Below are 15,131 nucleotides of genomic sequence, written 5' to 3' on the forward strand. Positions count from 1 at the left end.
CCCTGCCGTGGGAGCGCGGAAGACCGCCGAGGAGCTGCAGGTGCGCACTGGGAGCCTCGCGGCTTTGCCAGTCCGGACAGGTGGGAGGTGCGAGCGCCGGGCGCGCCACACGGACGCGGCCACGCGGAGCGGCGGACCCCCGCCCGCGCCGCTCGGCCCCGTCGCCTCCCTTCGGCCCCGCCCCGGCGCCCCGGCGCCCCGGCGCGCCGGCCAATCAGGCAGCGCCGCCAGGCTCCCGGCCCCGAGGCCCAGCCCTGTGCTTGAGCGCCGCCAGCCAATGGGAGGCTGAGCCCGGGCGCCCTGTGCTCGCTGCCCGCGCGGAGCCGGCTCAAAGCGAGAAAAGCGAACCCAGCCCGTCGGGGCCGCCGCTCTGGACCCGCCGCCGCCGCCGCCGCCGCCGCCGCCGCCGCCGCCGCCTCCTCCCCCCGGATCGGGTGTACTGTCCCAACCCGAAAGTCCAGTTCTGCGGCCCGGCAGCGGCGAGCGAGCACGATGACACAGGAGTACGACAAGTGAGTGAGGGCGCTGGCAGGCGAGTCCGGCCGTGCGGCCGGGCTCCTGTTGCCCGGCCGGCCAGCCGGCCGGCCGCACCTGCTGCGAGGCAGGGCGGGCGGACGGGCGAGGCGAGGGCCGGGGCGGGTGCGAGGTCTGGCGGGCGGGCGGGCGGGGGGCGCCTGTGCGAGGCCGGGCGAGGAGGCGGGGGTGCCAGGCTGGGAGGGCGGGCGTCTCGCGTCTCGCCGCCCGCCTTCTTCTCCGCCGCGGCCTCTGCCTGTCCGCACCCCCGGCCGCCTTTGTTCCCCCGAAGACCCCTGAGGGGACCCCTGCCTTGGGGGCCTTGACTCCTGAGAGGAGCCGCCACTCCCGGCCTCCGCGTCCTGGTCTGGGGGACCACCCCACGGGCGCGCCCCGCTGCTGCTCTCCGGTGACCCGGGTGCGCGGCGGGAGCTTCGGGGCGCCCCGCTCGCGGGCTGGGGCTCTGCCCGCCGGCGGCCCCGTGTCCCCACCGGGGCGTTTTCGCTCAGGGGGGACAGTGGAGCTCTTTGGGACGCGCTCCGCGGCTGGAAAGGGCGAGCTTCTCAGGTAATCTCTGTCGCTCAGCCGTGTCATTCGGCCAGGCTGCTAGAACTTCCGAAAGGGGAAATTGAGGGGAAAGTGGAAGTGCTCCGGTGTCCTGGCATTTTCTTTTCCCTGGCTGAGAAAATTGTTGCATTTTTTTCCCCCACTTGCCTCACTGATGGTAATTACGGATTATTGCAACTAGCAATGCTCAGAAATATCAAGAGTATGGAACTTTGAAATCAGGATGGTAGACTAGAGAGCACTGTGCTTACTAACGTGCTTTTTTGGCGATCGTGATTAAAGAAATATTTTCACAAATGTAAGGCGATAATGTAACTGGGTGAGGGACAGTTCTGTATTTTCTTTGCAGCCTTTCTGTAAATATAAAATTGCTCCAAAAAACAGAAGAAACAGAAAACCGCCAAAAAAACCCAAGTAAATCGCACCAGACCAGTCAGTGTATTTGAGATCAGTAAATCCAGGGCAGAGGGGTAACTCTCCCAGCTTTATAATTATTTGCTGAGGATCGCTTTGTTTAAGGGTGCTCTTCTTGTGGATGAGAGGTTTAGATATTATTATGTATGGATAACTTAAATTTCAATTAATCTTGTGGTGTAGAATATGCAGATAAATTATTGCTTGAACTGTATTTCAGAAGTCTTCCAGAGATCATTGGTGAAGGGTTTAAGACTCAGGGAGAGGGCAGTGATGAGGCTTTAGGGACTAACAACAGCCTGACTGTCATGAGGAAGTAGACTAAAAAAGGCAGCTGGTTTCGTGTTTATTTCTTGACTTATAGTTTAGATAAGGCATATTTCCAGAGCTCCAATTTTGGCCTTAGGCATAGTTTGGAAATCTGAGACACCTTCAGGGTGATCACAAACAAAACCATTGGCAAAAAAATATTTATTTTCTGTTGCTTGTGCAGATTTGGGATGGGGGTGGGAGAAGAAGGGAAGCTGAAAAACTAGCATTATGGGAATTGAATGAGCCAAGTGCTGTCATAATCTTCTGGAAGTAGGTATTACACTATTAATAATAGCGCAGAACACCAAATCACCCCCAAAGTACCACTGGTTCAGTGGCTTGTTGTTCTGTCCTCCTGATGGCGCAGGGAATGCCCCTTTGTATATTACTTTTTTTTTTTTTAATTTGAGATTTGTGGGAAGTCTTCATTTTTAAACCAACCATGTGCTTGGAACAGCCCATCGTGTTTATTTTGTGTTAAAATAGTATACCACCTCAAAACTTTTCCTACCAAATGTGAGCTCCTAGGACTTTAGGAGTAAAAACATTGGCTTTGAAATAAGACAGTTTTGACTGAGGATAATTAAGTTGTAGGATTTTTTTTCCCCCTTTTTTTCAAAGATGTTCTCCTTTTTCTGAATCTGTATCTGTTTTTAAAGGGCCTGGGTGACTGCCAAACCCTAACCTTGTTGATTACTTGAGAAGATAATCAATCTTTCTACATTCACTTTTAGAGTAGGTAGGTCACCTTTAGGCAATTTACATATTTCATTTGTGTGTTGCAATGAGAACTGATCCTTTAATTTGCTTTGTTAGGATGGTGATAATTCAGAGCAGTTCTGAATATTTAAAAAGCTTTTCTTAAAAAAAAACTGCTTGATTTTGCTGGAGGTAGTGTTCCACTTTTTCTCTTTATTGACTTACTAAACAGAACCACTGAACAGTTACTGAGGCTGTTTACATTTCAAGTTTTTGGAATCAGTCATGTTTGCTTTAATCTTTTAAGTTAAATCTTCTCTAAGACTCTACTAAGTTCTCCGTGGATTTTTCTGGATTTTTCCCACCGAACTACAGTGTTAAAGTGGAACAGTTCTTGCCCAGTATGAAAAACCAGTAAAGATTTTTAAAAACTGATTTCTCCACTTATTTCCTTAAAAACCTCTTTTTGTTCAGTGGCTGCATTTATTGTTGTAGATTCTTAAGTGTTTATCTCTACGATAAACAGTTAACTCCCATGCCAGAGAATTGTGCCTCCTTATTGATTTACAGTCGCCTTTGGCCACATTCCATGCTCAGTCTGCTGGTAATCAGTAGAATACTCTAACTCTCTCATATACCCCCGAGGATTAAACCAAGTCGCCCTTTTTCTTTCCGTCTTCTCCTCCTCTCCCCTTTGTTTGTAGTTTTTAAGGCATGGCATCACCGGGAGAAAGAGGGAGATATCATATACCAGCATGGTGATTGAACCATATATACTCTGTGTAAGAGGGTACAGTCCTGAATGTATATGTCTGAAGAGAGTGAATGTTCTGTTTTGCCTTACTTTGTCCTTGTGTTTGTTTTTGTAAAGTGTTTGCTTAGCCTGACATTTTCTTGGAGTGGGTTTTTGACTTTTGGTTTTGGGGTTTTTTTGTGCCAGGTAGTGTGTCCTGGGTTCCATGTGCAGGTTAACTGCAGGTTCCCTGTGCTGCCTAAATACCTTATAGCTTACTGGGTGACCCACTGGGCTGCATTTAAGCGGGTTGTCTTCTGATCTTGTCTTAATTTAACTTTACTAGGGTCATTGATGAAACAATGGACTATTTTATTGGAACATCAAGGAATTGGTTGTTTGCCTTTTAAAAAATTAGCTTATGATGACCTGTAGTAGAAAAAGATGTGAGATAGAGATATATATATATTTTTTCTTCTTAAAAAAATTTCTCCTAAGCAAACGGCCAGTGTTGGTTCTTCAGAATGAAGCACTTTATCCACAGCGTCGTTCCTACACTAGTGAGGATGAAGCCTGGAAATCTTTCCTGGAAAACCCTCTCACTGCAGCAACCAAAGCGATGATGAGCATCAATGGAGATGAAGACAGTGCAGCTGCGCTGGGCTTGCTCTATGACTACTACAAGGTGGGTTTGCCTGCTCTTTAAAAACCCTAACAACAGCCCAAGGCACACTTGATTCAACAGCATATAAAACAGTAATTTGCTGGTAGAATGTAATGCAGGTTGCTTCTGTAGTGACTATAAATAGTTTAATGAGTACTTTGACTTACTGTGGTTCAAAGCTGAAAATCTACAATCGTAGAATCAATGGGTCATTTTTAAAATGTGTAAAGTAGCCAGCTGTTCTGGCTCTATCTGAAAGGTGAAGCTCCCGTAAAAGAAGATGTTACCTGTGCCTTAATGAGATTGATCATTTTTCCAGAGGTAGTTCTTAGTGCCATCAAGAGTGGACATTGGTTCATTTACCTGTGCTCTAACCTTTATTCCTATGTAGTCAGAGTGGTTTCCTTTTCCCTAAATGATCTTACAGAGCATTTGATTTGATTTGATTGTGGGATTCATGAAAAAAACAAAACCCGTATTTTCTAGCCTTGGACTTTCTAGTTCTAAGGTCAGGATATATTTTGTTGCCTGTTCCTAGAGATTTGGATTAGTCTTAATTAAACACAGCCTGTTCTCCGCCTGGAGTTTTACATGGTGTTCATATCTGGAGATGACACCCCTGATCTGTACCGTCATCATTATCCTAATAATACTAGCTACCACTTACTGATTACCTGTATTGTGCTAGCCATGTTACCAGAATGAATGTGATTTCTGATCCCTCCAGCAACCCTGGAAAATATGTGCTATTATTCCTGTTTTGCAGATGATAAAAATAAGATTCTCAGGTCACACAACTAGTATGTGTTGCAGCCAGGGTTTCAGGTTGTGCCCAGGCCCCCGCCTCAGTGTGCCTCGCTGCCCTGTGGGGGGCAGGCTCTGCTTGCTGGGTTTACTTTGGCATTCTTCTCTCTGACCCATAGCCCGTATATATATAAACTGTAAGATACAGCCCAGGAATGGCTATATATTACAGCTTATTTTTACCATCTCTTTGTTTTTGAAACGTTGAAAACTTAGAATAACAAGATAATTAACTCCCAGATACTCTCACCCAGATTCACCAGTTGCCTGCCCTCTGTTACATTCTGACACTGTATTCTTCTCTGAATACAAGAAATGCAGAGGGTAAAAAGCAAAGAAGATAGTTTGATTATCAAAATGGGGGGGGGCGACCTAAACAAAAGATTTAATTGTTTTCTGGTATGAGGCCATGTGTCCAGCTTGTGTTTGAGGTCTGAGGTAAGTTTTTTTCCCTTAAATATGAATGGAAACTTGCACAGTAACCAAGGATGCTAGAAGAAACCCTTGCCTGGGACGTGTGCCACAAATAGAACTTATATTATCTGTTCTTCTTATGGCTTGTTTTATTGACTCAGTGTAAAACCATAAGTTTCTAAGTATTAAGTATGAAGTTTGAAGTTACATATTTTTAATTGAAACTTTTGAGAATGGGAGAAACCCAACAAGTTTAGTGCCAGAAAGACCTATGTAATAACACTAATTGCAGTGGTTGTATGTGTGTGTATTTTAAATAAAGGGTCATCCTAAAAGTATTTTACATCTTAGGAGATAAATCCTCATGTCTGTCCATTAAGGGTGGCAATCTTAGTAGTACTGCATGTCAGCCTTCTTGCAATAGCTGTAGGGTTATTTATTTTCCTTTTTAAATAAACTGACTTATTTGTTTCAATTCTTTGGGTGTAACCATCAGTCATTTTTATATAATAACTTTGGTAAAGCTTTAAAAGCGTGTTGTTAATACGTGAAACAATAATTTACTTTGTCTTTAAGGGTAGAATGAGAATGTAGGAATAGAATTTCTACGTTCACATTGAAAACCAGTTTCAAACATCTTAGTGGTTTTGGAGTACATGTTGGGAATAAGCCTCAGCTGGGTTGATGTCTGCAGTACACCCAGTAATGTTTGCCTGCTGTCACCTCCTATGCAAAGAGGAGCAGAATCAAAAAAGGAATAGACCCAACAGAGTTTGATTTGTCCTTTGGGTAACAGACAGTGTGAATCCCAACGTATCTAAAGAAATTTATCATTTGGAGCCAACATTTGGATCTTGGAGTGAACCGTTAATATGGCTGATCCTTTTGGTTTTGCGTTTGATCTGAAAGGAAGGGTAGCAGAGAAGAGCAGGGAGAATGTTGAAAGAGCCCAGTTGTGTTTTCAGTAGCTTCTTCTCTATTACATTATGTAGATAAATGGGTAGAACCAGACCAGAGGTATTTCTTTTAACAGATAAAACCCAAACTCAATGACAAAGTAAATGTTGGAAATTCTGGATTTATTTGGCAACTAAATAAAAGTTGGTTTTTACATATCAACCCGGTGACCAGACTGTAAACTCCTTGAGGGCAGATACTGTCTTATTCGTCGCGTGTCCTCAGAGCCTGGGGTTCGGTAGGCAGTCAGTAGGCATGTGAATGGTTGAGCTTACTGAAAAGTAAGGACTGTGTCTCTACTTCATGAGTAAGAACTAAATTGTTGTCATGTGTGTTAATATCTAAGGTTCCACGAGAGAGAAGGTCATCAACAGCAAAGCCAGATGTTGAGCACCCAGAGCCAGATCATAGCAAAAGGTAATGTTTAATACAGAGCATAAAACAGTACACTTGAAAATGCCAGGTTTCTGTGAAAATAAAGCAAAAGTTTGTTTAAATGAACAGGCGCTAGTGGAAGAGATGGGTAAGTTGGCCTCTTAATATCTGAATTCAGATCTCATTACTGATTTGTCTCTCACTAATAATTACGATTCTGTTGCTGAGAAGTCACCCGTTTCTTTAGGTGTAGTTGCCTTTTCTAGAAAACAAAAGCAATAACTTTCTCCGCACCCAAAGGGATGTTTTTAGTAACCACGTGAGTGCACTGTTTGCTTATTTGTCTTTTAGGTTCTCTTAAGAAGGATGTGTCTTAAGGCAATGGTGGGGGTCCATTAAAAAAAATAAGTATCAATGATCTTGAATAACTGCCTGAGTAAAATTTAATAAAGTATGTTCAGCTGTATTCCAAACTCCTGTTGAGGTTATTTTTGAAATCTTTTAGGTTAAAACTTTCAGAAATTCAAATTAAGCCTTGACTTTATAGCCATGAAGAAAAAAAGTTAAATGTGCCTTTTAAATTGCCCTGTGTTCTATTAGTAATAAAAGAATAAAACATTTTTGAAGAAAGAATGATCACTCAGAATCCCACTGTGCTCACAGTTTAGTTGTTTGCCGTTTGGGCGTGCAGGCGCATTTTATGGGGCTGTGATTATATTCACAGATAGGATTTTCTTCTACTCAGTATATTTCATAAATATTTTCCATATTGCTGTTTTAATCTTCATAATTTGGAAAAGGGCTTATGGCTTTTATTTTTTAATTTTTGTTATAGGCACTTTCAAACATAACAAAAGTAGAGAAATAGTATAAGCCAGTAGCTACTCAGCTTCAACTGTTATCAACTTACTTCCTCCTTTTTGATCTACTCTTCCCTCTTCTCCAACTTTCTAATTAATTAATTTTTAAATTTTATTTTTGCTAGAATATTTTAAGGCAGACCCTAGCTATCCTTAACATTAAGGCTGTGTCTGATTTTTGCTATTACAAAGCCTTAATGAACAGCTTTCTAAATAGCTTTTTCCTTTTTCTCTAAAGAAATTTCTTTAAGACAGTCTTGGGAGTGAACTTATGGTTTAAGGTTTGAATATTTTATTGATCTTGAAATGTGCAAAGTTGCCGAATAGCTTTTTTCCCTTAAAGGTATCAGCCTATATGGTTTGAGGAGGCTTTGAAAATGTATCAATTTTACTCTAAACTAAAAATCATCTTATATTGCCCAGGATATTTATTAAGCCAAAAGTAATTTGTGCAAATATAGAGAAAGCAAGTGAGTCTAAGTACTGGGAGAAGTGGTGGTTGAGGACCAAGTACCTCACACTTCCTGAGCCCTTGTGCCAGGCATCATTATACGCATTTCAGTGTATTCTCGTTTCATCCTCATCACCACCTTGTGAGGATAGGTACCATCATTATCCCCATTTTATAGATGAGCACGTAGTTACTGAAGGATTTTGAATCTACATTGTCTGACTGTAGAGTCTGTACTTTAACCACCAGCCTATACTGCTCCAGTTAATCACGTTTGTAGCTTCAGGCTTCTAGTAAAATATGATCATTTTATAGGATTATTGGAAATAAAATATAGTAGAGGAACGCTCTGAGTTCTCAGCATTTCAAATGAAATTTTACTCGATACTTCTGGATTTTACTTGCCCTGTAACTATAAAGCATTTTTTCCCCTTTCTCTGGTAACGGGTTGTTGTGCCATTTCCTATTTATTTTGTTTCTACCAAGTATATTATTATTATTGCACGGGACCCAATAGCCCAATGCCATTAGGAAGATTAAAATTGTCAAGGAACTGTATCAGCATTGAGTTTGAAAACACAATTTTCTTTTCTTTTCTTAAAGAAATAGCATATCAAACGTGACTGAGCAGCCCCTCATTTCTGCTGGAGAAAACAGAGTGCAAGTGCTGAAAAATGTGCCATTTAACATTGTCCTTCCCCATGGCAACCAGCTGGGCATCGACAAGAGGGGCCATCTGACAGCTCCTGACACCACGGTCACTGTCTCCATAGCAGCGATGCCTACCCACTCCATCAAGACAGAGACCCAGCACCACGGCTTTGCTGTGGGGATCCCCCCAGCAGTGTATCATCCTGAGCCCACAGAGCGTGTGGTGGTTTTCGACCGGAACCTGAATGCTGACCAGTTCAGCTCTGGTGCTCAACCCCCAAATGCTCAAAGGCGTACTCCAGACTCTACCTTCTCAGAGACCTTCAAGGAAGGCGTTCAGGAGGTACAGGAAATGAAAGCATCTTCCTAAGACGCTGTGTGTTTGTATAAGTATTGGGTTCCACCTCTTCCTTGTTATGTAAGCTTGAAACTCAGCCTGAAGTCAGTGGATTGGGAACAAAAGAGGTGTTTTTCTTTTTTTCTTAAAGAGAAAAGGTCCATGGGTATAATTTGTAAACTAAACCTATAAAACCAGAAATTATTATCAAGGGCACATGGCTAATCTTACAAGCAGCTGAGTTAACAATTATGATTTCAGCAAAGTGATTTGCTGGAGAATGAGAAGGAGAGCTGCATACTTAATCTTCCGTGGACAGCAGACATAGACACACAGTCTGCTTTTGGCTTTTGTCCTAGACCAAAACAAGCTCCCCACAACTGGTCTTAATATAAAATGATTTATCGTATATTTGCTTAGTGTTTCTTGCTTGGTACATTGTCGGAGAGGCGGGTAGAGCTTGATGACAAGTGCATTGTGTGACATTTACCAATTAATTCCAATTACTTCTGAGGGCTCTGTGGTGATGAACACGTCACTCGGGTAAAAGTTAGGGGCTGAGGACGTTTGGAACTGTATTTAATGACTTATGGGGGGAAAGGAGCATCCATCTCCACTTACAGAGTTAGTAGAATAGTAACCTTTCCTGGGAGAGTGCACCGATCCATCCAGCCGTGGTGCCGACTTGATACTATATCTTAACTTGGTGCAGCGATAGAGCTAACTCCTAAAAGTCGTGAGACTTTGGTTGCACATTCCAGAGTTTGGACAGAATTGGGATGTGTGGGAAAGATGGGAAGAGAGAAGAAGGAAGCGCTTTGTGGGAGCACTTATGTAAATTGTCTTAATTTAATCAAGGGATGTATAAATGGATATTTTTTTCTTTTTAATTTTCTTTTAAAATTTTTTGTAGCGTCAAAATTTTTGTTTCAGACAAACTTTGGAAGAGTGGTGGGTTGCTGTAAGCCACATGCTCTGATGCTGTACCAGACGTTGGTCTTTAGTGAGCCTGATAACCAGTTACATCGTTGTGGCTTATCACGTTGATATTTCAGGTTTTCTTCCCCTCGGATCTCAGTCTGCGGATGCCTGGCATGAATTCAGAGGACTATGTTTTTGACAGTGTTTCTGGGTAATAGTTGTCTTTTAATTTGATTTGCAACTTTCAGCTTGTACGACTTACTTCCTTTTTGTTAATTTGATCTTGGAAAATCAGAGGTGGCTTTCGCAGCTTTCAACTTTACTTCCTTGCAGTCAGTGTGGTGACGTCTTTGCTGGAGGACGTTTACTTTAGTGCGTTCAGTTTTGCACTCTGAACTGTGTTTCATGTTTCCCTAATTCTTGGTGTTGGTGCTTTTTCTTTCCTTCGGTTTCTTCATGTGATGGTAGTAGTAGGGGTAGTAGAATGGAATCTCAGAGAAGAGGTGAAGGGATTAAATTAGATCTGAGGTCCCTTCTGTTTGCAAAAGTGCATAATTCTGTGAGAATTTAGGAATAACATCAGGTGGATAAAGGCTTTTATATTTTTATTAGTCTCACTAATGATAAAATAAATAGAGTCAACTGTTTACTGGGCTGACAACCTCTTTTATATGTCACAAAATTGCATCTCACTCTGGAAATATCAATATTTTCCAAGTTATATATAAACATCTTTAGTTTTTTTAGGAGTGTAATTTCGTTTTATGCATTTTTATGTGTGCTATATTTTTAAATAAAAGTTTTATTTAAAAGTCTAGGATTTTATGGGAATTGAGACTGCCTTATAGACCTGCCTCAAGGTACAGGAGTCACAAACTCAAATGCCTTCAGGATCTAGGATAGGGGTCAACAAACTTTTTCTGTAAACGATCAGATAGTAAATATTTTAGGCTTTGTGGGCCATACAGCCTCTGTCGCAACTGCCCAGCTTTGCCCAGCTCTGTCGCTGAAGCACAGAAGCAGCCGTAATGTGTAAACAAAGGGCGTGGCTACATTCCAATAAAACTTTATGTATAAAAATAGGAGTAATTTGCCAACCCCTGGCCCAACAAGGTTATTAAAAAACTTCAGGGGAATATAGACGTGGTGCTATAAGATAAAAGAAAATGTAGACAACTGTGGAGTGCCATCTGAGCACATTTAAATTATAAGCAAAAACAACAAAAAAGTGCTGGCAGGCCAAATCACATTTAGAGGCCTCCCGGCCTCCTGTTTGCAACCTTTGCTGGGTAAATACCAGGTTGGTAGCATGTCTTGTGAGAGTTCCTTCCGGAGTGCTTTTCACTCATTCATATCATTAATATCCTTTGCCTCCAAACTTCTAATTTGTTAACATCACTTCACAGATTTTCTAGTAGGCATTTAGTAGTCCCACATCTGAGAGATTTGAGAATCTCTGGGTTGCTTAAGATTATATTTACTCTGGAAAAAGCAGCAACTGCTATCTATTTATAGCATGACATGGTCAGTTGGATGTTTCTAGTCATCTGCTCTCTGCATACATCCACACTAAAGCATGTCAAGTTTGAGCTCAGGCATTTAAGAAGCTTCCAAGAGAGTGAATTAGAGATCTGTGAGTTTTTTTGTTTTCTAGGAACAACTTTGAATATACCCTAGAAGCCTCAAAATCGCTCCGACAGAAGCCGGGAGATAGCACCATGACGTACCTGAACAAAGGCCAGTTCTATCCTGTCACCTTGAAGGAAGTGAGCAGCAACGAGGGCATCCGCCACCCCATCAGCAAAGTCCGAGTAAGTCCTGCTGTCAGTTCTCGTCTCTGGGAAAGCTGGTCAGAGCTTACTAGTTCCAGGTCTGAGGCAGATCTAAATTAAGATCTGAAATTGCAGTTTTAATTCACCGCAAAATCGAGAACTAAGTTTTCCAAAAGATACTCACGCCCTCGTGTCTTTACGTCGTGACGCATTCTCTTTCACAGAGTGTGATCATGGTGGTTTTTGCCGAGGACAAAAGCAGGGAAGATCAGTTAAGGCACTGGAAATACTGGCACTCGCGGCAGCACACGGCTAAACAAAGATGCATTGACATAGGTAAGTAGCTCCGGAGCCTGCTTTTATTCCCAGAGGTGCAAGCATCCAGTTTTCTAAATCCAGTTATTTTTGGCAGTGATCAGCTTCCTGCCGAATGCATTTGAATTTTTATGCCAGCTACTGATCTGTTCCAAACATTGTCCTTGGCCTCCTGGAATCGGTGCTCTTAACATTACTTCCTTCATGAGGACATATGCCCCATGTGGTGGCTTTCCATGTGACACTGGGGCCAGGAGCTGTAGCGCCAGCTCGTGTAAGAGTGTCCTGCTTTTCAGTCTACAAATTGTTTGAGGGGTAGTGTCTTCTTTAAGAGATTCTGATTATTTGGAGATGGTAATAGGTGGAGGGAAAAAAAATCACCAAGTTAAAGAAAATACTGCTGCTGTGCAGCAACACACACAGCCTTCCCTAGTTACATGTTGAACTGCATCGAAAGTCTCTTCTGTCTGTAAATAGACCCAGAGATTCATCACTTGGAGTAAGAGCAGCAGACCTGTGCAAATCCATATTTAGTCAGGTAGCTTTGTGAAAACCCGTGTTCTTGCCATGTATATAATTTTCATGTAAGACCATTGTCTGTATCGCAAGATGGCTCTTAATTTTTGTGTTACTTCTTTTCTTTGCCTGTGGTGATATTCATGTTCTCTTTCAGAAGAATGAAAAGAACTGAGTTCCAGTCTTGATTCTCTGGACTTAGTTTTGTGGCCTTGGGACAGTTATTTAAACTTTTTAGACCTAAGTGTCCTAATTTTGACAAAATGGGATAAATTTTAAAATGTCGAAGCTTGCCTCCATTACAAAAATTCTGTGATTCTTTTTCTTCCTTTTTTGAGCTTCTTTCAACCCAACAAAATGTTAATTTAAAGTATCCAGCAGTGATAATATTAAAAGCTGAATCTTACATTGAACTGCTGTAACCTCATGTTGGAAACTAGAAACCACGACTTTCTTTTTCTTTCTCGTCCCTCATACAGCTGACTACAAAGAAAGCTTCAACACCATAAGTAACATTGAGGAGATTGCTTATAATGCCATTTCTTTCACTTGGGACATTAATGATGAAGCAAAGGTAGGTAACGAAGTCCAGGGACTCCTGTGTTAACCAGCTCTTTGAGGAGTGGGAGGAGCTTAGTGATTGGACAACCGATTTTTTTGTTGTTTTTTTACAGTTTTACTTGTTTTCCCTCCTTTGCTAAGGAGGAGGGAGAACAAGCGAGGCTAGGAAGGCAGGTCACGGCCATGGTCATGAGGGGCTTGAAGCAGGACAGGACGAAACAGGCCCCCTGCTCAGCCTGTCCGTGTGTCCTGTTCCTCAGCCAGCTGGTTCTCACTTTCTGTCTTTTCACTGGTTCACATTTTCTGGACATATGGCACTTTTCCAGATGTACAGAACCGTCCCTCTCCCCTGTCTGTTCTCTTCTCCCGCAGCAGGGCCAGCAGCCACTGTCTGGCCTCGAGTCTGACTCCTCACTCTGGGCTCCGTTTCCTCCTTTGCAGAGTGGAATCAGTTCCTGACTCTTCCCTCCTCCGGGTGTGTAGTAAGGGTGATTGGAACAGGGCCTGTGAAGCTGGTGGCGTTTCTTCAGAAAGGTCCTCGAGTACAGGTTGTCATTAGTGCTCCGTCTGTGTCGCTACCCTGGGAATACAACTTGCTTACGGTTCTTCTCTCTTGGGCTTTGACAAGTGAAGAGTTGCCTCCAATTCAGATGGTCATTTTGGATAATTGTATTTGGAAGTTTAGTACCTTTTAAGAAAAATTAAGCAGATTTTTCAGTCATTGCTGCCCTTCCTACAGCCTTCCCTTTTAGTAGAACCCGTCTCTTCACTAAATTATTAGCACTCTGGTATTTATTTTTGCCTTAGTTTAAAATTTGGAGCTCAGGCAACACAATAGAAACACATTAATTTCGGGCAGTTGCTCGTCAGACTGATCTTTACTGTTGGTTGCAGTCGTAGGAACACTTATGTATATCAAGGACCAGGTACAAAGTTACCATCACCTTCCTGTCCTTTCTCAACCTTTCTTCTATTTTCTCTTTTATTTATTCAACAAGAATTTTAGCAATTATGGAATAAGACACTGAGTTAGGTGCTAAGTATTGTAGAATTTAATTTTTTCCCACCTAGCCTTGCTATTAAAAATCATATGACTGGATTCTTGAGACCCGTGTTAACTTTGTATTATAATTACTTTCCTTTCGTACTATGGTTGTGGTGTCTAAGGCAAAAGTGTGTCTTAAGAGTGCAGGATATAGTAAGTGGGGTCTGCCAGTCTGTTAGGAAGCTTAAGTTGCTGTAATTGCCTTAAAGTTATCCTACTGACCACCTCCATCCTATGCAAACGTCTTCAGGCTGCTTAGTCCAGAGTTTGGTGCTTGATTAAAGAGTGAATTCACTACAGAGAAGCTAGTAGAACGAAAAGTAAACATTTCGTTTTATACAAATGTTGTTAGAGTTATTCTGAAATTAAATATCATAATAGGACTCAACGTGCAAGCAGCCTGTAAGAAGAGTTGGCCATGTGCCCCCCGGGTGCTTCTGTTCTTAAATCAAGCTAGGGAAATTTGTCCTATTTGCCATTAGGGGCTGATGGAGAAATTGTGGAGGAGCTGATCAAGCGCATCGAAGTCCTGAGTTCATTTTTCTGACTTATCTGTGACCTTGGACTGGTCCCTTGATTCACTGGCTTAGTTTTCCCCCTCTTTTCCGCCTAGGAGAATAAAAAGGCCACGGTGGTCAACTCTCTTCTTTGCTGGGGTGTCGTCAGGACTAATAAGCACTTGTCAGGGTACATGGAGATCTTGGCGGAAAGGCCCTGCGTGTGGGCAGGCTGTTTTGTTTGATGTGTCACTCTTCAGGGTGGGAGTAATGAAAGTCCAGATGATGGGTGGGGATAATGGCTGGTTTTACTTTGAAGGCCTTCAGCTTGTTTGTATTAAGAAGTATTGTCGGAGGCATGTCCTAAGTAGCCTTAATAGCATTGTTAATTGATGCAGGGAAATTCAGTTTCATTCTCCTTTCCAGACCCCCAGCACTGACTTGATTTTTTAAGGCTTTGCCAGCCCCCAGATGGGGCTCGTGTCATTTCTTAATGAGGCTGCTGCCTTTTGAAGCTGATATCAGGCATCAGCTTCAAGTGTGTGTTGAAATTAAGTCTGTAGATATTTTGCTTTCCCTGGCCAAGTTGATGTTTTCTGTTTTCACACTGAAAGTACTTGATGGCCCAGGGCAACTAGAGTGAATAGATATACATGCAGAATCCTGTATAGATTTTTTTCACTTCTTATTTTGAAAGCAACCCACTTTCTTGTTCTAATTTAGGACACATTTGTTGATTCTTAATTCCAGTTC

At 42.5% G+C, this 15,131-nt stretch overlaps 1 protein-coding gene across 2 annotated transcripts in view; it reads left to right on the forward strand.

Moving 5' to 3' along the window:
• Positions 1–402: 402 nt before the first annotated feature.
• The window catches only part of GRHL1 (grainyhead like transcription factor 1), a 44,818-nt gene continuing 30,089 nt past the window's right edge, over positions 403–15,131 (forward strand). For both annotated transcript variants that reach the window (XM_082851591.1, XM_082851592.1), the window contains exons 1-8: positions 403–512; positions 3,737–3,923; positions 6,424–6,494; positions 8,367–8,757; positions 9,807–9,883; positions 11,327–11,483; positions 11,669–11,780; positions 12,755–12,849. In XM_082851591.1, the coding sequence (XP_082707717.1) occupies positions 493–512; positions 3,737–3,923; positions 6,424–6,494; positions 8,367–8,757; positions 9,807–9,883; positions 11,327–11,483; positions 11,669–11,780; positions 12,755–12,849 (1,110 nt within the window). In that variant the 5' untranslated portion in view covers positions 403–492. The remainder of the gene's footprint in view (positions 513–3,736; positions 3,924–6,423; positions 6,495–8,366; positions 8,758–9,806; positions 9,884–11,326; positions 11,484–11,668; positions 11,781–12,754; positions 12,850–15,131) is intronic.

The sequence above is a fragment of the Leucopleurus acutus genome (genome assembly GCF_964270905.1).
Source record: "Leucopleurus acutus genome assembly, chromosome: 12".
Taxonomy (NCBI): domain Eukaryota; kingdom Metazoa; phylum Chordata; class Mammalia; order Artiodactyla; family Delphinidae; genus Leucopleurus; species Leucopleurus acutus.